The sequence below is a fragment of the Corvus brachyrhynchos genome, unplaced genomic scaffold (genome assembly GCF_000691975.1).
Source record: "Corvus brachyrhynchos isolate BGI_N302 unplaced genomic scaffold, ASM69197v1 scaffold69, whole genome shotgun sequence".
Taxonomy (NCBI): Eukaryota; Metazoa; Chordata; class Aves; order Passeriformes; family Corvidae; genus Corvus; species Corvus brachyrhynchos.
The window spans coordinates 4,326,093-4,351,548 of NW_008240228.1; the positions used below are offsets into that span (position 1 = coordinate 4,326,093).

Here is a 25,456-nt window from a genome sequence, read left to right on the forward strand (position 1 = left end):
CAGGAAAAATATCCAACTCAAGGCAAAACCAGATGGTTGTTTCTCATCTAGAATACTTGCAAAGAATCATTTCATTTGCCATATCATAGGTTAGTTATTATCCTGACAAATGCTTCACCGAGAACAAGACCGGAATAAGCCTCTGAGAGCAACCCACAAATTATATAACGTGCTTATCATTTTCAGCTTGTGAGATCAAAGTCCTTTTGGGCAATAAAAAATAAACCAACAAGGAAATTCACATTGCTGCTGTAACACAAAATGTGACAAGTGCATTTTTATTTTAACATTCCAACTAGACATGAGAATAAACTAGCAAGATGTCCTGGCCAACGTGAGAGAAATGTACATATTCTCTGGGAAAGAAAATTAACGGGGTGTTAAAAGCCAAAGGGACCAGCACTGCCCCTTTTGATCTCGTAATGATGGTGGAGTATCTTCACATAGCTCTGTTCCACAAGGAATAAACACAGAATTCCTGTTTGAAAACTGGTTACTAACTGATGTGACGAAAGCAGACACCTCTGAAGCATGTCTAGTATTTTACAGATACTATACACTGAAAATAAGTTTAGCAGGCAGCTAAAACTTTTTACTTCAATGAAGTTACCTAAAAAAAAAAAAATCCCCAAACCACCAATATTTCAAGCTCCTAGAGAACATCAAAGATTACAAATAATGGAAACAAACTACATGAATGAATGCATCCCTTGTAGGTAAATATAGCTTTAATTGGAAGGAGCAACTGATACACAGAAAGGAAACTGCTGCCAGCCCAAGGTCTTTTCGTGATTGTGCCAGCATGTTTAGTCACCGTGGATACTAAAGTAATTACTGTAGGCTGAACAAGAACACAAAATACAATAAAATTGCATATAACAACTAAAAATAAAATTACCATTGTGTTGTCCTAGCCTTGAATAATTGAAATGTGGGAGCAACTCAAACAGAAGCAATTAAAGAAATATTTAAAGAATTCAAGCATGGGCACTGTGAATTTTGAACAAAGGCCACATGCAGCAGTGATTATGCCTTCAGTGGTGTTATTTATTGCTGGTGCCAATCTCAGGTAGGTAATTTTCCTCCCTGAGCTGATTGTTCCCCATGTCCATGCTGGCCAAGCCTTTGCAAGTTTATATGGCAAAATAGGAAGGCAGGTCTGTGCACAAAATGCCTCTTGTGAAGAAGAAAAAGGAAAAGAATTTCCCTTACCTCATTCACTGAACACCTTTGGGCTATTGCAGCCAGGACAGAGCTTACATAATCTGATATTTGTACCAAAAACTTCTAGGGACCAAGCCTCTTGACCACTGGAAATATTCACGTGCTGAAAGCCTTAATCCACTGAAGAAGACTTACTTTTGGATATTCCAAACCAGAGGGAAGGCAATGCAGCCTCAGTGTGCTCTGGGAGCTCTGTTAGCAAGAGGCTTCCCAGAGAGCTGGAAGCTCAGCCATGAGAGGTGGCACAAGACCTTAGAGGATCAAACTCCAGCAACACCTCCCACATTATCTATGGGGAAGCAGCCCAAAAGCTGAAGGAAGGAGGCCTCTAGTGTACACAAACCCATACAGGCAGGTGTAGAATGAAAACTGCTCTGACATGCAGCACTACTCTGTTAATTCTCTCTTTAGAAGCTGCAACACTGGTTTTGCTGTGAGGGTCTTGGTCCAGAACAACAGCAGCACCTCCCAAAAACTAGCCTTCAATGCCCCTATGATTCCCAAAGTAGAGGAGCTCACAGTCTCCTGTTAAACTTTGCCACTTGCTGTAGCTTTCCAATGAGCTGATGGATCCTTCAGCCTCCACCATTGTGCTGCCCAAAGACAGGACAAGACACTGACCTCAGGGACACAGCCCGTCACTTGGCCTCAAGCCTGGAAAAGCCTTGGGCTGCTTTTGTTTATAGATACAGCCAGGAGGGGATTCAGCAGTGAATCTATTCCTATGATAAGATAAATTTAGCATGAGTCAAGTCTTCTTTACCTCCTCAAAAATAGAACTCAATCTTGGAGGTCTTTTCCAACCTAAAGGATTCTGTGACTCTGTAACTGTTAAGAAACAGAGGAAGAAGCTCAGAACACAGTGGTACAGTTCATGAAGGTTAGTTTTCACTGAGCTGCAGGAGGAATGTCTGCAGGGTCTGTGTGTGCTGCTCTCTTGAATATCAGGAATAACTTAAGGTGTTACGCTGGCCTAGAGTAGGGAGGGAGGTGCCTAAATGGAAGCAGAAACTCGATATAGTGGCTCAAGCAAGCATCTGATGCACAGGACCAGTTTCCCAACACAATCCCATATGTCTGAGCACTCAAGAAGAACAGAAAACAATGATTTTTAAAAAATTGATTCCCTTCTGTCCAAGAGAAGGTGTTACTCAGTCACATCAAACATGCCCACGCTATTCATAGACTGGGGCAACCATATGTCCACACTTCTCCTAACGCGACATCTTTTTCCCTTGGAGCCATCACTGAATCTAAAATTCTGTCCCTTTCTCCAAGATTTCTGGGCATGCAGGGAACAGCCACAGCTCCAGAGTGCAGTAAGTTCGTTTATACCCACATGTGACAGCAGGATGTACACTGCAGCCTTCCCAATACACCAACTGCACAAATACAGGACACCCAAGACATCCATATAGCAATTCCTAGAAACAGAATCATGGAAACTAATCGTATTCACAGATTTAAGAGATTGTTTAAATGGTACAATCTGCACTGTGGCAGTACAAAGCAAAGTTAAATGTTTTTTTTAAACATAGCTTATTCTGACATTTTGCATACTTGGGTCAGTTGTAGGGCAGCTCACTCAGGAATTTTTAATCCAGCTCCAAAACTTGATGAAGATAAAAATTCTTTTAAGTTCTTGTAGATTTGGAGTAGCTCTGCATTTAATGATATCCTGTTCTTGACAGATAAAAAGCCTGTATGAGGATGCTGCAATTTAATCACAAATACACATGCATGATTGAGACCATCAAACAATATTTATGCACATACTTAGTTCTTAAAAGCATCTATAAAGAACTCACACACTTCTTAAATTAATAATGTTTATTTCCATTAAACCAAGACAAATTTTCAAAATTAATACAAGATAAAAATTCAAGGTGGTTGGCATGGGGAAAAAAGATACGACTGCACATCATGGATATTATTTGTATATGCTCAAAAATATTTTTGAGTAAAACAATACTGGCACGTAGAACTTGCACTTTCCCACAGAACAAAACCAGCAGAATTTTCCTTTCTCTTCTAGTCAGTAGTTGTATGAAAACTAAACACACACATGCAGCCTGCAACTTTCATAGCCAGGTTTACCATGGGAATTTGGAACAATCCTCTATCAGAAGTCACAAAATTGTAGCAAAACACTTTTTCTATTGCATTTTCATACCTGATGGATGTTATAATACTTTCAACAAACAACAATTAGTTTTTCAATATTGACTACAAGTGCTTCAAACTGCCTTAGTACTTGCAAACAGGCCTGAGGCATTCACAAAACCTTATTTATTTGATACAGATTAAAGCACTCTGCAAAGTTACCACTCCTGCCCAAAATCAAAGCCACTGAAAACCCATTTTGCTTGTTGGTTTCACTGGGCTCCAGATTTGCTACAGCATTGGACAAAATACACAAGTAACACTGATTTTTAATTGTTTCAGTAAAAATCTTTCACCTTGACAGCAGTATTTTCAAGTATTGCTATCCTAGTCTTCTAACACTTATCGAAAATCATCAAGAAACAAGACAAACAAAAAAACCCAAATGGAGAGAAGAGCATTTAAACAAATCCCCCTCTCCTTACCCCACCCCGCCCTCCCACCCAGGATCTTGCTGACTTAATTCCAAAACTCACAATTTATTGTACAGCCAGGAGCTGGAATAAGCTTTCCCTGAGCGCTCTTTCTACCTGTTTCAAAAAGTCAGAACATGTTTCCTTGAATTCAGCCATTATTATTGCCATTGTCTTTGCTAATATGCAACACATTTTCTAGACAAGTTATTTCATTTTGGCAGCCCTGGATTTGTATTCTATTGCTCCAAATACAGACCTTGAAAGTGCATCTGACTTCTAAACAGTATTAATCAGGCAAGTTTCAGGGAGTAACTAGACCCAAAAGATCTACATGCACAAGCCTTTGTAATGATACATCTCCATTGAAAGATACAGAATCAGTAATGGATCTGCTCAGAAATTTAGTGGCATAGCATCAATTAGAACTGCTTTGCATCCTAAGGTTTGGGTTTTAGAAAGGAACAAAGCACTGTCCCGTGCAGGAGGGGGTCAGGAATGGGTATAGATTTCATATACAAGAAAAGCAAGTGGTTCACATGCAAGATGCAATGCTGCACCATCATGGCACTGAGAGCATCTTTGGAGGTCTAGTCCCTACCTGCTACCCACCTTCAGAGGAGTGGGCATTGTGTGATGTACACAAGGAAGCCTCAGAACTGCATGAAATTTTGCTTAAACTAGTCTAAGTCACAGCTATTGTCATGGACTTTAAATGCAAATCCCCAGAAGACTGACCTAAAATGTACCATTAAATACCACACAATATAAATACACGAGGAGACTTGGTTAATGCTGCTGACTGCATTCAGAATTCAGTAGTCTTGCTTTTTCCTTCTCAGTATTTCTAGCATACCAAAAGGCATATTTGTGTCTTCCCCCCATAAATAAAGTTAGTCTGATAATTTAATTTTGTAGATTTATAAAATATTATTTTCTATGCAACTTAACGCAGTAGCCTAAAAAAAGCAATTAAATTTAAATTTAAGAAACAGTATATTTACAATTAAAATAAGTACAGACCTTATTGGGTTTGCATTCATTTATAGCACAAAATAATTTACAAGGCTTAAAGTAATAAATAAGTCACTGGAAAGCTTTCAGAGATGTGCATTCTCCACCTGGCAGAGTGCAGTGGAGTTTCAGGAAGCAAGAACGAGTTCTGGCTAAAGTGTGTCCATGACTCCTTATGTGGGACGGCCTGGACCAAAACGGGCTTTTGACCTGGGTTAAAAACACACAAGAAACATATTTACAATGTTAATGTTGGTTTTTTTACATTATTAATGCAGGTTTTTGAGGTGTAGGGGTTTTTTGGTTTTGTTTTACAAGGTGGCAAAGAACAGGCTAAAAGTCTTAACCAAGACTTTTCCGGTTTTCCACAATTTCACAAAAAGAAATGATATTGGAGCTGCAGTGAACCTCCCCCCAGCATGGCTCCAAGCGTGTCCTTCTCCCAGCTCGACTGGGAGGCAAAGGGAAGCTTTCACACCTCAGAGAGCTTAACCTGGTGGAAGCTGATCCATAAGAGGCATGTGTGAAATGAGGTGTGTTTTTCTTTAAACACCCACCACCCCACACCCCCAAAATCCCTGAGTTTTTCTTGCTGTTATTTTAAATCTTACCTGGGATTCTTCTCAGCATTGCTTTGTCGTGCACTGACCTGTGCTGAGGCTTTTATCTGAGCTTCAAGTCTAGAATAAATGCCTCCTGCATACTGGAATCCAGAAAAAAATAATCAAGTTTTGACATGACTTCAGTGTAATCAGTGACTTTCTATAAAAATCACTAAAAGTCAGCAGAACCTATGGCATTCTTTTGTCCATTACCACAGCCCAGTACTGAATTTTTTAACCCCATTCTATTTCCCATGAGCAGTTTTTAGAGGCAGTAAACTTTAAATACTATTTTAAACTATAATCCTCAAAAAATCATGCTTGGAACAAAATGAAGATTGATAAAATTCATTCTTTAGCTTAAGTATTGAACAGATGTTATTTTGATTTGTGTTTAATATTTTTGCTAACCAAGGCTCGCTTCAGCTCTGTAATCACTACATTTTGCCAGGACAAATCTTACTTCTTTGCTGTCTTTGGACTTGACTCGTTCAAGGTCTCCCAGTCTCATTTTTATTAAGTGCCCTGTGATCTCAGACATTCTTCTCTGATCTGCCAGAAATAAGAAAGGTTGTTTAGAACAGCACTTTTCCTTGCTACTGAATACAAGGAGGATTAGACAAAGACTTTAGTGATACTGGATCTGTAATTTTTTTCAGTTCATATAAAAATCTTGAACACCCAAGATCCTAAACCCTGATGCAGGATGTAGCCTCAGCAGCCTTGGCAGATACCAGAATCAGCTTGAGGCACTACACTGAGATCAAAATCTCTGGAAATGGTTTTGAGGCTGAGGTTTTCAAAACAGCAAAATTGCACAAGACTCTCAGAAGAAATTAAAAAAAGGCAGAACAAATTAATACAATTCTGAGTATTTTTAGTCAGAGAGACTGTGAAAGAGATAAAAGTGGATGTTTCTCTGTTTATCTGCACAGACAACAAATGCCACAGGCATGCAGGAAAAAATATCTGCATACTTTTATAATCATGAGATGACACAGCTATAATCGCTGTAGGTTATGTGCTGATATTCCAAATAAAGCCCATAAATCACACAAAATCCCCAAACCCCAATTGCTGTATCTGAGATTAAATTCACCCTAAAGGGGCTTAACTAGCTATATTTTAAAGAAATTAGCGGAATAATTTTCTTTGCATAATATTAACTCTAGGAAAGCTAAACTCATGCAGGAACAGACCATCTTCTCTTTGAGCATCTTGGTTGAATCTCAGGGACCTGGAGGCGTCCCATTTGTTCTGCTGCATGCTCACACTGGAAGAGAAAGGTGCACACCCTGTTATCATAACAGCTTACAAAGAGGGAGATACTAAAATGTGTTCTCAAGGCCTTTGAAAACGACTTACATGAACGGAGATGCATCTCGGGAACTTGACTGTCGAAGAAAGAAAACCACATTTTTAAGGTCAAGTCCAAAACTTAGAGAGAATTCCTCATTATTTAACCCAACCAGAGAGCCTGGATTCACAGCTGTGATTTTACCTTGTCAGACAGCTTCTCCTTTTTCTGAACACTGGGTGAAGAAACCACTTTCTTTGGGTGCCTGTAGGACTTCTTTAATTTCTCCTTTCTCCCTGCTAATGGAAGAAATATCTATTCATACCCTCAGATACTTGGAATTTCTCAACTACAGAGCTGCTGAAGTATTCTTCTCCCCTCTGTTTCTTAACAAATAAGTGTAAATTAACAGGCTGTTTTCCTTTTATTAGTGTTGCAGGCATGCTAACACACATTACTCAAATGCTTTTCTATGAGAAGTATACAGAAACTCAAGTATGTATTTAAAATGCAGAGTGGTTACACATAACAGCATAAATTTTTTACATTTAAAAATAAGTACACATACAACCTACATTCTGGACCATAATTAAATGAACAAATTCTAAACAATATCAGATCAAACAACTTTAAAGGACAAAAATTTTCTTTCAAATTTGATTTTTTTTTTAACACGCTGGTACAAATCCATACCCTTTGAGTAAAGACAAAAAGAACAAAAACTGCCTCTCTGTGTGAATGAATCATTAGCAGGGTGAAAAATTGCTTTTTGGTTTTCCATGTTCCTAAAACCATTATCACGTTAAAAAAAGAAAAAAATCTTTTTAGACCATAAAAAGTTTAGCTTCAATGCAGACACAATTTTAGCCACATTAACCAGTCATTCCTCTATGTAATCAAAAGAATATTCTGCAATTTTTTTTTTACATGTAAAAGCAGTCATGTAATTGCTGCCTTTTCTTCCAACATTTATTACATGAAATTTCATTAACTTCATAGTTTCCTGCAAAATAAGTGCTTGATAACTCCAAGGACTTCTCAGACATGAATAGCTACAGATTTCCTTGTTTGCCAGTGATTTTTGACGGCACTGAGCAGTGGAGTAATTTGTACCTAACCGCAGAAAAACTAGAAATAAAATTCAAGTAACACTGGTTTTTAATTTCAAAACAGCTAATGTTCAAAATCTGCTTAGAGAGGACTTCTGCTGCCTCAAATCCCTATCTGGTAACTCCAGAAAGGAGGACTGCAAAAACTTGCTGTACCTGGTTTCTTGCACACTTCTTCTTCATCCCCCACTTCATCCTCAGTGACCTCTGAGCCAGTGGTGTACTCTTCCTCTTCAGATAACAGTGATTGCTGTTTCTAATCAACACCAGGAGAAGCCAGGGATTAAAAGTGAGGCTGGGTTTCTATTAAATGATACATATTAAATCTCTCTTGCAGGAGCTGATATCCGACAGAGCTCCCTATCTCAGTGATGTAACAGTGAACAGTTCCTAACAGCTCAGCATGGAATTATGGAAATGTTCAGGAATGTGATGTTTGCATTGTTTGAATATACACATGTATCTAAATTAAGTGATAATGGGTGCCTAGTAATGAGGAATGAGGAAGCTTAACAATGAAGACATGAAGCACCTCAGACCAGCCAACAGAGACAGATACTCAAAACCTTGGATTTTGAGTTATGTTTCTGTCAGCCTAAAAAATTATTAATAACTGATGCATGCAGTTCTAGTGTGGGCTGTTGTCACTTATAAAAACATTTAAGGGAATTTTTGATTTCTATTAAGGCCAAAGTAGTACTTCACACTTCTTGTAAAAACTGCTGCTATACTGCAACATCTGAAGCAAAGCAAAAGCAAGGAAATACAACTTCTGTCTCATTAGCTAGCAAATGATAATCAAAGCTAGTTCTCTGTTAGTACAGAAGACCAAATATTTAAAGTAATAAGTATTTTACTAACCAGCTGCAAAGTCCAGTTCTTCAGAGACAAAAACTGTAGTCACAAAGAGAGAGAAAGGCATATAAGTTAACAAGCCAAAAATAATTAGAATGAAAAAGTGAGATGAATTCTAAAACTAGGGGTGGTATGTTATAGTACAGCACTCTACACTGGTAACTCCCAGGTCTCCTCCCATCTTAAAGCCTAAATTTTGGTGGAATGACTAAACCCAAGCAGGATGCAAAGCGGTGACCAATTAAATGCAGCCAATTCATGTTCTAGTGCGCCTAAGCTTAGCATTAAAAATGTTTACAGCTCATTTTTTGATGGAAAATCAGTGCAGGACAGGAGGGAAGTTATGTACCCTGTTTTTACAGAGATTAAATTTAATAGTGGGAGAACTTCTGATACTCTGATTGAAATTCTCATGGAGTCAACAGCATCGTGCTACCATCAGTATCACTAAGTTATCAGAAGTTCCAGAACTTCAGAAACTTATCATTGCATGAACATTGTCTTTAAACCAGAGGCATTATCATATCAGTTTCCTTAAATATGCCTTAGAAAGTATCTCTGTTGACTTGCTGTGGAAAGTAAAATCTTGCACATCTTGAAAGGGAAAAAACCCCCAAACCAACCAACCTCAACCAAAACACAACCCAAGCTGCTGGTCATCTTTTGTGGACTTGCAACAGTCATGGAGAACCTCAGATACATCAGCAGACAAAACCAAGGCAGCAATTACTTAAACATTTGCCACACGATGTACTTTACAGCTTGACTGGATCCTTAAATATCATCAATTTGAGAATGGGGTGGGGAAAGCACCAGACATAAGGAAAATTCCCTCTTATATAGTGAAATATTTCCAGCAGACATGGGAAAAGGTTTGCCTTTTCACCAACCAGGTATTTTGTACCTATGTTATCCTGCAATGCCCAGCAGCGTGCTTCTTCCTCCGACAATGTATGGGGTTTATTTATTAAAACTTGTTCAACAACTTCTTCAAAGAATCCTCATTATTAGAAAAAAGGAAGGAAAAGCATCAGCACTCACAGCATTGATTTCTCCAGTTTTGGGGCCCCACGGTGTATTTGGTTCTACAAGCACATCACATTCAAGGCCTTTGTCATCACTGAGCCCAATACCAGAATCACTTAGAGAGAAATACATAAACCAAAAATATTTTCTATTCCACAACTTCAGAATCAGTCTCAATTCACTCAACACGTATCAGTCAGCCACATAGCATTTCAATAGCAATACATTAAAATATAAAGATATAAGTGAATGCTTATGAATGACTAAATGCCTGCTTGAAAAATAAAAGGAAAAAGTATTTGTTCTTCACTTCCCAGTTTCCAAGTAAACAACCAAAAATAAGTTACCCTTAGAAAGTCCTATGACTCATTTTGAAAAGGGAGAGAACTCAAATATAACAAGCACACGTGTTCACTGTTGAAGGCTGAGTTATTTCAGTAACACAATACAATGTTCTTACCTATTCTCATCCTTAGTGAAAGGAACAACGATAACATCTCTATGATGCAGCAGATCATTCAAGATCTGAGTCGTTTGAGATGGCAAAGCATCCCCATCTTCACTTTGAGATGGCAAAGCATCCCCATCTTCACTTTCTGGAGGTAACTCCACCATGTGATCCCTCACTTTGCAACCCTGCAGTACACAGAGACAGAAGATCAAATATTGGGAGTTAATGGGAAGAACTAATTTCAGCAAGTATAATAACAAAAGTTCAAGTTTTGAATTACAATCCTTATTTTGGAAGAAGATCCATTTTCCTAACACACATTTTTTTCCCCCCCCACTATGTGTTATGCTCTTTTAAAAGAGAGCTGGTATTGAAGTACCTTTGGGAGGGTTGTAGGGTCAAACCGAAGAACTTTTTGGTTACAACAGGGATACACTCCTGTGCCAGTCGAGCCCAGAGCACTTGCTACACCTGGATAAAGGACTGGCTGCGAATGGTACTGGCAGTGGGAGAATTCAGTGCACAGGAAAGACTACATTAGAAAAAAGAGAGAGAGAGAGAGGGGTGAGATGACCTATTAAAGTAAAAATTTTGCACTGTAAAGAATGCATACCGAGCTTTATTACCACATATTTTCCAAACTGCTTTAATCCCTTCTTCACCCTCCAAAAGTCACCCACCACAAGCCAAAGTGAAACGACGCGAACCTGGTTACATCTTGAGCAGGTCAACCAATTGACAGTCCCCCAAAGACGCCAGTAAACATCTCGCCAGGATTTCAGCTCCTCATGAAGGCAAATTAAATACTCATGGACTTCCCAGGTTTTGTCTCTGAAAAAGCAAAGCATCAGTCATGACTGTGTTTCAATCCTGCTGCCAGAACCGTGAGGTGGAGAACGAGCAGAAAACACACTGGTGAAAAGCCTACAGCAGAGTTACAACCAGAAGGCTACAATGTGAGACAATGGTTATTAAATTCAGAGCATGACAGAAGAGCCTTTGTTCTTTCACAACATCCTAAACTCACTCGTAACCAAGAATTACAGCTGGACTCATCTCAAGAGCCATATACTGCAAATTTATAAGCTAAGATTAACATCTTCTATGTATTTGCACCACAACAATAATTACTTAGCTAAGAAATACAGTTTCAAAACACAAGCTCATGCCCTTTTGATGAAGGTCCATACCTGACAGTTCTAGTCTAAAAAATACAGGACTTTGTTTCTTCCTTGTGATCAAATAAGACACACCTCTTCAGAACTCAAAAGAGAATATGCAACTTGCAGGGGGGTTTGTTATCTTCAGAAAGAGCAGATAAAATTTTCCCCCCAGTTTTAAGCCCTAGCCTGAATAACTTTTGTTATATATGCGCCTAGCCTAGACTAAGAAAGCACTACTTCCAGTCAAAAGTTAGTTCTAGGCACCATCAGAGGACCAATAAATAGAAACCTATTTTTAAATCATTAAAGATAGAATTGTATTAACTCCTGAGCCTGAATTCATTAGTGGCCAGCATCACTTCTCAGTAAACATATTCTGTGTAGCAAAGCATCACAAGTAGCACAAGGCAGATAATAAGAATCTGGATAATCCTCTGAGTAACTTTAAAGCCCTGCACATTTATCTGCTGGGAATTGCAGAGCAGCTACATACGCTCAGCTTAAGTGAAGTAATACAATTAATGAATTCTACGTGACTAATCAGCAGTGATCTTAAATAGGTCAGGACAGGGGCACAAGATTTGGTTCTATTTAGATTGTGACACAAAACTTATCCCACACCTTGGAATAACTGGTGGGAGATGATATGGAACTGTTTGGGTTGCTCTGAACAAAACGAATCTGATGAGAAAGGTCTCCTGTCATTCATCTCCCAGCATCCTCCTTGAAGGGGGCATGCGGGGAGGGAGGGAACGGCAGCTGATCATGGACTGATCTTCATTAACAGCAGAATCCAGCTGTTCACAGCCATGGATCAGACAGACAGAATTCAATTACACATTTGTGCCAAACGAATCAGGCTTACACACAGAACAGGTCCTGCAGGCTCCTCTGACAAATACTTCAGGAACAGAAGAACAACTGGCAAAGTTTATTTATAGCAGTCTTTAAGCAGGTTGAGCATTTGATTTGACAGTATAAAGTCAGTCTAGAAAATTCTCCTTAGCCTTTCTTTACTGGCATGGTGGGGTCTATCCTTCACTAACAAACCTTGCAGAAATGCAGCATTTAATTCAATCTGTCATCAACCACACACATCTTAAAACCATCTGATGAAAGAATTAGCTGAGTATTTTCTATTTAAAGCAGTGCAACCCAAAATAGCCCTCCCAGTAATCATGGCTGCAGTTTTCCCATTTCCATTCAGCAGCAGCACTGCTGAATGAATTTCAGTAGTACATCATCATAATCACACCCCTCTGTTTTAATTTTTTTCCAGGTAATACAAGGAGTTGAGACATTTCATACACTCTTCACATATCTATGACTTAATTTTGTAATGTGTCTGAGCATGCAGTACTTCTAAAATCACCCAAAATCATAGAGTTGAAGAAACATTTTATGTATAAAAAAAAAAAGTATATATTCACTACCTTATATGAACATAGACAATATTCCCATGTTGGTCTATGTTGATTTTTCCTGGCACACAGGGAATTCTCCTTTCAGTTTCTTTAGTTAGCAGCTTTTTACATAAACAACACCTACATTTAAAAAAAAAAAAAAAAAAAAGAAAAGAGAAAGAAGGAAAGAAAGCACTGGAGTAAGAGCAGGACCTCTAAACACAGGGACTGTCCTTGCTATTGAAATAGCAATGAAAAAACACCATACCTGTATAATGTTGCTGCATTTCCTCTAGAATCTGGATTTACATACTCTGGATCAAACAGTCTCTCAATCTTCTTGCAGAAAAGTTTACTATTAATGACAGTAACACAGCTCACCCATTAGAAAAAAATTGAAAATTGCTTTATGCATAGTGAGATTAACAACTACATTCTGACATGCAAAGTCACTCTCAGAATCTAACTTTTAATATAATTGTCCTTTAAATTATGCTGTTCATCTCATCTTTACACAGGCATGACAAAAGAGATACTTTGATTTTTTTCCCCTTTATTATATTGCTTGCCAATATAAACTGCCAGCTTCTACCAGACCTTTTACTAATAAATATTGCTGTGAAATTGCACTTCATTCTAAAAGTAAGCCTTCATCCCTACTGACTAAAGACCTCCCTTACTTTCACCTTGCTTACCTGTCAGTCTGTACTCCAATAATTGGCCCTTATCTCCACACTAAGCTGGAGTCCTGATGTATGAAAGAGCATTCCAGCACAACTATTCAGCCTCCCAGCCATCCTGAATTCTAAGTCTAAATATCTTGAGTTCACAGGATGCTGAAGCCAAACCATTCCCTACCAATTAGGAGCATGTCATCTCATAAAAGGTTTCTCACTCTAATCCTGACTCCCATGTGAGAATTCATGAATAATTCGCCCGTGCCATGCTCCTGGTGTGGCCTCTCCTTTTGCTCATTTCCTATAAAAGCTCTTTCCTTTTGCTCATAATGTTAAATACCAAATTCTGGAGTCACACCATTATAATTCTGCATGAAAAATACATTACATGAGAATATATATATAATATATAATTTCAAACTCCACAGCCTTAGCAGTTACAAAATATTATCCCAAAGCTCAACAGCACTTCAGTAGTGTACTACAGGGCAAAAAAAGTTACCTCTTAAATTTGTCTCTTTTGTCCTTCAGCTCTTCCACTTCATTGTGCCTGAAGAGATCAGCAATGTGTGTAACAAGATTAGCGTTGATACAGTTCATGTTACACGGCGTGGCTACAATAGCATTCATATTTTTGTGACAATAATGAATACATTCTTCTACCTAGGAAAAATAGAAATATCAATGTTAAGGAATTCTAGACAAAAAACCCTCATACTAATCACTTCAAGATTTTTATTTTTTTTAGAGTGTGATGATTTGGAAAACTACTTCAGTTTGACTTAAAAATAAAAAGCAAGCCTCAGATTTGCCTAAAGGGGATGCTGAATTAACATGACTTAGTTTATGTTTTCCTCCAAAAATTTCAGTAACCTTCCAATTGTTAAAATAGAACCACAAAACACATGGATCTCAACTTCAACAGCTGTGCTTTACTGTGGATCACCCCAATGACAGAACTTCAGACAAACATTTTAACAAAGTCAGCAGATACTCCTTATACAGAACTGGAAAATCAGATCCTAAATTGCAGAAGAGTCATTCATGTAAAAAGGATATAAAACAAGCACTCCAGATCACACCATCACATTTAGAAGTAACTTACTCTAAGTTTTATTGCACTGAGATTCTGTAAATATTTGATAACTGCACTGAATAGGAAAGGTGGTAAAAATCTCAAAGTGTTCTCATTGCAGCACCTGTTTACATAACAGCCAAAGCACAACAAACAAGCTGTTAAGACACCTGGTAATTAACTGTACCCTCAAGCCAGAAAATCAATCTTTCTTAATACTTACTAATGAATCCATCTTCAAAAACTCAGAAGAAATAAGGATTGATATGACATTTGATGGCTCTAAAAGGAAACAGAAAAACGGTGGGGCTTTTTACATGATTTTTTTTTTTTGTAATTTTGTATCACATCCCTCCCTCTTCATATTTAACATCTGTGTTAGTGATTATTTTAGCAATCAACCTGTCATTCCATCTTCTAGTATCCAGAACCTTTTAACCACCTTAAGAAGCAAACTTTTGGTTTACCATTTCAGTGGTCAGAGTACAACTATAACAATCTGGAATTTATTAGAATTGGAGAAGGAGGCTTCATAGGGATACAATGACTAAACAATTACACAAGATTAACTTCTATCTGTAGCCATCACACCCAGCTGAGATTTTCTCAACATAACCTTTGCATTGCAAGTTACAAACAAACCAAGAGAAGAAAGTTATATCTTTTTAAATGGTAGCAAAGGCTCATTTAAAAATTTAAAACTTGCCTCAAAATCCATAAAGGCAAAGGCTCTTCTATCATTGTATTGGATTGCATTGAAATTGCAGAAAACATTGCAATTGTACTAACAGGGAGCAGAGGAGAAACAAACAAACCAATCATCAGCATTTTAAATCTACCACCCTGTCCTTGGTCAGAAGAGGTCTGAAGACTCTTAATTAAAACATCACATCCCAAAATATATTAGGGTTTTTTTATTGCTTCAACTTTCAACATGTTTCCTCAAAGCTGTCAGTGCTGGCAAAGCAGACATCTGCTGAAATGACCACAAGATCTCTGCTGCAACACTTCTATAACAAATGACAACAGTCAGAAACGAACCAGCTGGGGCTGAACTGCATCAAACCCATTCATCTTCAGTTAGTACAGAACATAACAAACCTACAAGAAATTATCTACTTTTACCTAAAGTGGGCATTTCATTAGCCTCAGACTCCTTAGAGTTCCTTTTGACATATCTTATCAGCCAGTCAAAGATGTGAACATCACAGTGCACGGAAATGTCCACCTCCTCCCAGCGCTGGGCATCCACTGACAGGTACTCAGCAAAGTATTTCATCTCTGAAATCAAAAGGTCTCGAGGACACACAAAATCTTCTTTGAGGTTTTTGGCTTCATCACACACATGGATCACCATATTTGGCCTCAAAAGAAAAAAAGCCACAAAGCAAATTAGGAGCCTAAGCCAATTAGGACACTCATGTCCAACTCTGGATCACGCATTGCAACACTGATGTCACCAACAGGGTTTCACTGACAGAGGGAAAACAAACTGCAGCTATTAACTATTAATAGAAACTACTGTCGGATAGGTGAAGAAGACAGATGCATATCTCCTATAGATAATGACAGTGATTTAATTGAGGGAGCAGAAATAGAAAATTTCTAGCTCCATTCCACAATTTGGTCACCTCTGTTATAGGATGCAACCTGAATTATATGGAGAACTTATTTGTTCTCCCTTCTTAATTTTCTTAAAAGAGTAACCAGATACAGATGCCTAAGTTACGGAGGCACCAGGGACAATAACAGCAATTTTCATCTGTGGATATTAAGATTGGTTTACTGTACATTAAAATGTCTGTTTCTTCAGAAAAGCTCAAAGCTAGAATCAGTAAATGCCATCTTTACAGAGATGCTTAGGTTTCAAACAAACATTATTTTATGTGTACTTACACAGTGTGAAAAACAGGGATGTGATGGAATGAAAGTGACCTGGATGGCTATTTGAATTCATGGGGAAATTCTTCATTTACAGCTTTCTTTTCCTGCTTTTATACAGGACAAATCTGTGCTCACAGAATATTTTTTTAAGTGTAATTGAGCATCAATCTTGTTTCATTCCTTTTTAAAATCAGGTATGTTTCCCATTCCTGCCCCAGCTGTGATCAATCACCCAGAGGAACACTATGCACAGATTTGTATCTTACTGCACACAACACATTCTCAAACAACTCCTTGTATTTCTGTAGCAATGGAAGGTTTCCAAATTTCTTACAGCATTTATTAGGATGTTTCCAGCTATTTTCTTTCTGGTAGTAGAAAAATACGAGCAATTTAGACATCTTCCTATCAGTTCTACAAGCCCCTAGATAACAAACACACAAAGCTTTTCTTACCCCTGGGTTTCGTCAGTGCTTTCTCCACTGTTATGTACAGGACCTTTCTCAGATTCTGAAGAACAACTCCTTGTGGAGGCTGCACTGGGCCTTCCTTCAATGTAAGGAAAAAAGGCTGCATTAGAACAAAAATTCCTGAACTTTTGCTCTTCAGCATCTTGGAAATGCAACTGAAATACGGCTGTCATGGTGGAGTAATGGCACACAGCTAGGAACAAATCTGTTTCCATAAGGGCTACTAAACAATCCAGATTCCTGCTCTGAGTGCCGTACACTGGGAACTCACAGCAGCAGCATTGCTGGGTTGCCCAGACACTTGGCTACAAACCCAGATCACTCCCAGCTCAACACAGAGCTTAAGACTCATAGCCTTCAGCACTTCCTTCTGGGAATGCGACCCATCCCTTTAGCTCTTCTTGTCTGCTTTGTGGGATGTGGCTCCTAAGACCCTGCCACATCAAAGCTTCTGCCAGGCCATAACTTGAGACCTATCCCACTCCTTACCCATCATGTGCCAGCTTTGGAAATCAGCAGCTTCCAAAAAGAAGTGCAGAAGACTCTCAGATTGTGTTTGTTTCTGCCAAATTTCTCACACACGTGGCTTAAACTTGCTGATCATGTGAAACAATGTTCAAAGAGAGCAGACCATGAAATTTGCCTGGTCCTAGAGCTACATCATGGAGGTTATTCCCAGAATAAAGGACAGATGCACTTCAAATGGGTGATCTTCACAAAGGCACTACAAGCAGTGGAAAGTGGACACAACAACCTTGTGAGGTCACCACATCCATTGAGTTCTGGATCAAGGATTAAAACAATGAATCTCTTTTCCAACTGTGAATGGATTACTGCAATCTGAAACTTCAATGATCTTGCTTAAAAGTCAGAAAGATCATTGTCTTTTTTAAACAATGGAAGGGCACATATCTGTCTGCCACTGAAAACGCATAAGGTGGTGATTTTCCATGATTACGCCACTCTCTCAGATTTCAAGAGTTCAGAAGCATCTTCTCCCCTCTTGCGTAATGTAAGAGGCTGTACTCTTCTGAAGAAGATTAAGACAGACCTCTTATGGCTAAACAACTACAGCAGACTGACAACAAAAATGATATGGCTCAGAACACAGCAGTTACACCCCTCAGGAAAGCAAAATTACTGCACTGGAGGCAGAAGAAACAAAACTCTCTGAAGGTGCAGCCTGAGGCCTTGCACAGTTAAGCCTTAGCAAGGCCTTACCAGAGGGAGCCCACTTAAGAGAAGGGGAAGATTCACTCAACAGATTCACTCCCAGTAAAACCTTGGAAAGGGCTGGTGAAGCCACAGCTTTCTGGGCAGCCATCCCACTGCAGGCAGATGAGGTGGGAGCCCTGGGTTTGGAATCAAAGGTGCGAGTTTTAAAAGAAGGGACTGTGGAAATACATGGTATGAAACAGTTCTGTCTGCAAATATTAACAAGTTCCTTGTGAACACAGTGAAGTGATTTATTGAAGGCAATAATGCTGACAAGAATATGCAACACAGCCAAATTAATGGGGACATCTGAACTTCACCATACGTTGCTTCATATCTTTTTAGCCCCCCCCCCAAGCTTACAGATTGATTAACTTTTGAAACCTTATAATAAATACCTTGGGTAAAAGGCTATCCTATGTGCTTGTTTACTGCCATGAAATGCAATCAGAGGGACTTACCAGCAGTTTGCCTTATAATTAGCAAGTATTAAATGAGCTTTTATAACTCAGCCAAAACCAGAATGCAGATCAGAATGAGTATGGTCTGATTTGCTTTTTCTTGCTGTTACTCATAACTACAAACAAATGCAAACAGGCCCAAAATTATTGATATTGATCTTAACAATAAGCTAATGTGACTAAATCCACTAGGAAGCAATTAATTAAACAAAAAACATTCACATACAGGATTTTCTCAAATCCCCAATTCTAAAATATAGGAGTACCTCACAAATACTAAGAAGGTGAGTTCACCCAAGCCTGTGAGAAAAAGAGACTGATTACCCTAATTTCATATCAACAAATTACACATAAACAGGGCAAATGATTTATCCAAAGCTGCAAAGAGAACAGAGAATAATCTCAGGCTAGGATCTTGTCATAGGAAACATTACACTACCGGACTTAAGTGCATTAATAGTCATTATATGTATTACACTGTTAGAAAGAAAACATGCACTAACTGTCTGAGGAGTTCTAGAAGCAGACTCAGCTCGTTAACTGCCTACTGGGAAGCTACTAATCCTGTAAACCAGCATTTGGGTGCCAGCAGCATTTATCCCACATCATGCATGCAACTACATATAATTGAAAACTGATGGGAAGCACTTTCAGTCTTGACACTCCATATACAGTTTTCCAATAGCATCCCTTGATTAGAGTTATTAAAAACACTTTATCCAAAGTTCAAACAGCTGTTTTCTGCTGCAAAGAGGATAGTGAAAGCTGGAGTGAAGGACATTTTAACAGAGAACACGTTGTTTAAACATTTCACTGACATCTTAATTTTTCACATAGAAATTATTTATTCATCACTGAAGCAAATTTCTCATGCAATGCCTTTACCAAGTCCTATAGCCACTGGAACATCTCCGTTTACACTGAAAATCAGAGAATAACACACACATTTAATTACAAGTTCTGACAGAAGTTGTACTTAAGGAATTGTTAACAATATTTAATTGTGCTGTGATTGAATTTACAACTATTGTGTTTGGTCCTCTTCTGCCCATATAATTACTGGGACATAATTGACATAGGACACATTTTATGTCAACACAAGACTGTCTTAAAGCAAAACTTAGCTACATTTTGCTCCAACTCCTCTGTACCCATCCTTGTCAAACACAGGGCTTCTATCTGGGAGAGGAAGGTTTGCCCTCGAGGGATCACCTCCTCAGCTTCCTGCAGCTCTTCCTCACAATTCTCTCCAGTTATTTTAATAACGCTGCTTAATGTGACTTCAGATGGCTGTAGGGTTAACAGCACACCACTGAAACTCCTGAACAGAGGATTCAGCAGAAGGATTCATGCCTCTTGGAAGGACAAGTTATCAAAAATACCCAAGCAAACATTGATTCTCAAACTAAACTAATGGCAAGTGCCTTGTTGTATGCATGACATTTATACTAAACTTCCCCAAGATGAATGACTATTACTCCTGAGTGGACTTAACCACTCGGGACAGAAGCATGCACATACTGATTATCAAAGCCAATATATTTCAGAATGACTAAAAACATACCAGTTATAGTAATGGAATCCTGCCCAATAGCAGGCTCCTGAAACTCTGTCTGTGTATCGAGCAAGGAGGATTTGATGTACGTAGCTAAAGTTTCCACGGGACTCCCACCAGCAGCCATCAGGGGATTATACTGGTTGTCAACAGGTGAACTTCCACTGCTTTTTAGTTCATCAAACCTTTTTGCACACTGTCACAAGATTAAATGATAGGACAATGAAGCAGTAGCTTTCAGTACATTTTTAATAATTATGATTTGAGATGGATATTGCACATCTTTTGCACATGAACAGTTACTGATATCAAACTTACAAGGCTTCCTATTTAGTTAGTGCTATCAGAAAAGTAAATAAAAACACAGTAAAATAATAGCTACCATAATTAAATACAGAAAGAGAAAAAATCAGATAGAACCTGTTTCAACTTTCATTTCCTTAAACCCCATGATTTTAAGCCTCATTTTCAACAGGGAAAGTTATGGGGAGAATTTGAGTTCTCATTTTGTAACTAGTTCTTTTACCATAAATATGGTCAAATGTTAGTAAGAGTGGCTACAGAAATTGGTTCACAATCATTATTCTTTTACTTTATGACCTCCATTCCAATTTGGACAAAAGGGACTGGTGTTTTCCACTGCAGTTCTATTAATTTTTCATTCCCACTGCAGTTCTATAAACTTCCCATTCCCTGTTTTTGATGAACTAGAAAGTCTTTCCATTCTGTAAATTTGTACCAACATAGTCATAATTATAGGTTTGGTTCAGCCAAGCCCTACACAGAGGTAACTTGCACATAAAATCTACTTAATTCTACAGGTGATCCTCCCGTGACACAGGTATTGGGCTCCATTAGCAGCTGGTTTTATTTATTTATTTGTTTAGGGTTGAACTAACAGACATTGCTCCATGCCAGTGTCCCTTTGGGCCAGGGGCACACAGGGACATCCTTCTGATATTCACAGTCTTTCCAGTTTGGGATGCCAGTCTACTACATGCAAGAGATAAATAAAGGGGTATCTGTGCTTTTATGTAACTGCCTTAAACAAGGACTCCACATATTTGAGACATTTAGTTCTTTAAAACAGAGTAATCAGACATGTACTAATCAATCATATTCATTAATATGAGGAGAAAGCTCACTGATATTTTATTTGCTTAATGTGCACAGTGCTGTCTGCACTTTGAAAGGTGAACAGTAGAGACGTCCCCAAGCACTTGAAAGGCAGCAACATTCCACAGAAGCTTCTACACCCAATCCTTCATTTTTATGTTCTAAATACAAGGTTACAGCAACGCCCAATAGCACTGCTATAAATGTGAGCTGACACACTTGATTAGGTTTGCAAGAAAGTCAAGACCACTGGCTTGTTTTCTTTCAGCTTTGCTGATTCACAAGGGCAAAAGACATTTTCTTTTCTTGGCTTACACCCTCTCAGAAATGAAAAAGTCAAAATTATTATTAAAAAAAAAAAAAAGGCATTTCACCAGGGAATTCAGCAATCCAGAAAGAGAAGTATACAGAGGTTCTTCAAATTCTGTTCCAACCAAAGAAAGAAAAATCCACATCTTGGAGGATCAAAAAAGGAACAACTGCACTCTTCACCTAATAGAGGCCTGTAAATCCTCCTTGTTTAGCATTCTAACAACAAGCATAGAGAGTTATTAGGTTTCCTAGTAAGGATACTACAACCTACATGAGGTTAGTGGGTACTGGCATCCTTTCCACCCAAGTCTTAGCTATGGAGTTTGGAATATAGTAGCACAGCTCCCTTTTTTTATTACACTTTTTAATTTTTCCTTCTCAGTAATTTTCATTCTTATTCTGTATAAGTTCTAATGAAATCAAATGCAGAATACATTTCTTAATTTCAATACTCAGGTTCTGTAGAAACAAAACAAAAACCCCCACCTCTTTTCAATCTACTGCTCATTTAACATTTTCAAGTAGGTGTAAATTACTTTAGAAAAAAACCCCTTAACTTCCATTTCCCTCCCTCCCTCCCCTGAGAAATGTTTTCTTCTCCATATAACACTGCTTAAAGCATACAAATTCTTTTATCAGTAAACTCACTTCTTTGGATGTATATCCTGGCACCAGCCTTGCCACACTGTCCCAGTCGATAGGCTGAGGAACACCAATTAGGGAACACAGGATCATATCCAAAACCATTTGGTTGTTGTCATAGGGAAAGTTATTGTTTTCTGAGAATCCACGACTCATCTTTGGCTACTTAAGCCTAGAAGAGAAAGAGTTTTTAGCAAGTCTCACTGCATGGTTTGCTAAAGCTTGATCTCTCTTTACCTGCAGCACTCCATAAATTACTGGGGGAAGCGTTTACCACAGCATTAAAGTCAAGTACTGAGGCTTCTTTGACAAAATTTACATATTCACAAAACCCTGAGGGAGAAGCAGATGCACAAAACACACCAAACCAAACCCAACCCAAGAGCAGCAGGTATTATCCACCATTCCCCTGAGGTGCCTCTTTCCAGAGGGGAAATCACACCTCTGAGTGCTCTAATACAACAGAAGGGCTTCCCACAATCTCAGAATAAACGGCCTAAGTTACAGAGGGCCATGTTAATGTAAATTTACTCACATTCAAACACAGTTATGTGTTCCCACAAACCTTCTACTCTCAGCTTTGCTCTCTCTTGCTCTCCCCATCTGCTCAGCACACCTGATTGCCATTATTCAGAAGCCAAACCAGGATACCTATTTAAGGGCCATCAATATTTCGGAGTCAGGAAACAACACCTGAATCTCGTTCAACTCTCATCCCAAACACCTGACATTCCTAACTCCTTATTAGCCAGGATAAGCCATTCCAAAAACCTCTTATTCCTCAGCTTCAAGCTGAACACCACAACAACGCATATGAGGACAGCAGTAAACACCTTAGAAAACAGGATTATATTTAGTTTTGGGTTTTTCTTCTTTTTCCAAATGGATTTTATACACAGCACCAGGGAACAGAGTAAAAGTTCAAAGTACTGTTTCAGCATATGCTGGGAAAGAACTGCAGGCATTAATCAAGAGTTTCATGCTCAAGTAACACACAGCCAAAAAGCTCAGGAGAGACCCACACTTGGAAAGCAACTTGGACCTTTTCTGAAGTACCTTAAACAGATCCCATAAATAACAGAACTTAAAAGCCACACACAAATTTTTGACTTATAATGCAAGAATGACGGAGAATTTGAGAGAAAATACACCCAGATAACACCTGGTAACTTGTTACTAAAAGCACACTATACATAGATGTTTCTTTTGCACCACCCTCTTTCTAAAATAAAAGATGCTTAAAATACACAAAATCGCCTTGATTTTTTCTCCCTCCAGAAGCTGTTCCAGCTCTTTTTTTTCTGCTTGTTTTGCTGGTAGAAACAGAAATCAGCGCAGCAGGTAACTGTAAGCTTTCATCCTCTCAAAAGAGCAGCTGAATTAAATCAGGAGAAAGCCCAGAACCCACCGAGAAAATTCTTGTTTCCCACAGTCATGAGATTTAAAAAGAAGAAAAAGAGCCACAAAGCAGAAGACAAGTCCTATAGAAAATTTCATACCCTTTTAGCAATTCTATCTAAATGAAATCTGCTGTAAAATATGCCAGATAGCCAATTCTAAAGGAGAAAGGTCCTTGCAGGTTATACGAGTCCAAAACTTCCAAGTAAAATAGATGCCACTATCAGGTAAAAGTGGATCAGTCCCTGAAGTCACGGTGCCCTTATCCCTCACGCCGAGAGCACTTTCAAGCAGTGTTACTGTGGTGATTCTGTGTTGGAGACTTCTCTCTGTCAGCGTGCAGACAGATGTCGGTACCAATTACATTCCAGCCCCGGAACATCCCCCATTTCTGCTGTTAGGAGGAGAAATAACCGGGCCAGAACAGGTCAGCACCAGGGGCAAACCTCAGTGGTTATGAAATACAGAGCTGACTTCTTGTGCTAGTTAATACACATGTAGCAGCTGGTTTAAAAATATGTTTGGATGAGATAAGTAAACGATGGAGTATTATAATCCCCTGGTCTCACACCATAAAATAGGCTTAATGTAAGTAAAATTGCCAGCAACGTCAATATTCCATAATAAGCATTTTGAGGGCTAGTGCTATGGGATGATTACACTGGGAAATCAAAGAAAGAAAGGAAGAAAGAAGGAAAACAATTTTTTTTGGCAACATCTGAGTCTGCAATTTACAGGGAAAAATTCTGGGTGCTTCACTGGTAACAAGTTTACTACACATCAACTCTGTGGACCATGAAGCAGCCCGAGCATGAAGGGATGACAGGTGCTCTAAAACATGATGACAGGTTCAGCGAGAATCAAGTCTTTGTCTCTCATACATGTTTCTTTATTTGCTTATCTTGCACATTAAAATACAGTTCTGTATGTGCTTATTACTGCAAGGACAAATGAAGGAACAGACTTAATCACAGGCGTACAGAAGTTAAGTGTTTTTATTTCTATTCTGGAAAGAGCATGGGACTCCTCTTTGCAGCTTTATACAGGACATTCAATATTTGCTTTTTTCTCCTTTAGGAAACCCTGTTGGAAATACAGACACATGCAAGATTCTGTCTCATGCAAGAACTCTCTAAAAGCAGCAACATAAAGCCTGTAATAAATCATATTGTTAAGAGAAAAAAAACAACTTCTACAGATTCTCACTGCTCTGTTATTGCAAGGAAAGCTCAGGTTAACCCTTCCCTCAACTATGAAAACTGGAGAAGAAAAAAGTTTCCAAATTATTTAACTCTGACCAACTCATTTGAGATGCACAGCATAGAAAGATACGTGAGAACAGAAATTTCTATTAATACTCAGAATTCCAAATTAAGTAGTGCAAAGGATTCCTAAGAGTTAAATTCATCATGGAATCACACAATCTGATTCTACTTTTTTATTATTTAAAGCAAATAATTAATGTAGAAATGAAGAATAACTACCCCTTGCAGGCGCACAACCTGAGGGAAGGTGAAGATGGTGGGATGGGCACAAGGTTTCCATCCACAGCCCTGAAACGCAAGGAAGTGATGGTGCAGAATGAGGCGGGGGAGAGGAACAACAGCAACTTTGTAGCTTGCCCACGTACCAGCCAACATTAAAAATTACAACGCGTTTAAATTAAAATAATAAAAACCGGTCTCGGACACCCTACAAGTGCAGCAGCGTCCTCGTGTGACGCCCTCAGAGCGGGGACCCCGACGGCCCCCCCGGGCGCTCTCCGCCGGGACCCCTCCCGGGCGCGCTCCTGGGTTTACCTGGCGGTTCCCAGGCGCGGGGTCAGCGGGACAGGACAGGCAGCGGCTCCTCCTCGGGACGTGCCGGGGTAGCAGCGGAACGGGGACTCGACTCCACCGAGGGACGAGCGAGACCCGCAAACGCCCCGTCCG

General features: G+C 38.9%; 1 protein-coding gene across 2 annotated transcripts; it reads right to left on the reverse strand.

The window, feature by feature from the left end:
• Nucleotides 1–262: 262 nt before the first annotated feature.
• On the reverse strand, nucleotides 263–25,450 carry KIAA1841 (KIAA1841 ortholog). Of its 2 annotated transcripts, XM_017745339.1 has the most exons (21): nucleotides 25,325–25,450; nucleotides 22,134–22,299; nucleotides 20,067–20,253; nucleotides 16,812–16,905; nucleotides 15,598–15,836; nucleotides 14,696–14,754; nucleotides 13,900–14,060; nucleotides 12,989–13,075; nucleotides 12,751–12,861; nucleotides 10,862–10,985; nucleotides 10,534–10,686; nucleotides 10,164–10,339; nucleotides 9,719–9,818; nucleotides 8,684–8,716; nucleotides 7,979–8,078; nucleotides 6,918–7,012; nucleotides 6,782–6,810; nucleotides 6,616–6,689; nucleotides 5,880–5,968; nucleotides 5,426–5,517; nucleotides 263–5,024 (listed from the first exon to the last, which is right to left on the reverse strand). In XM_017745339.1, the coding sequence occupies exons 2-21, from the start codon at nucleotides 22,281–22,283 to the stop codon at nucleotides 4,988–4,990; spliced, it is 2,190 nt and encodes a 729-aa protein (XP_017600828.1). In that variant the 5' UTR covers nucleotides 22,284–22,299; nucleotides 25,325–25,450; the 3' UTR covers nucleotides 263–4,987. The 2 variants fall into 2 exon arrangements, with proteins under 2 accessions (XP_017600828.1, XP_017600829.1); XM_017745340.1 differs by lacking the exons at nucleotides 22,134–22,299; nucleotides 25,325–25,450 and having other exon boundaries at nucleotides 16,812–19,422; nucleotides 20,067–20,147.
• Nucleotides 25,451–25,456: the final 6 nt, after the last annotated feature.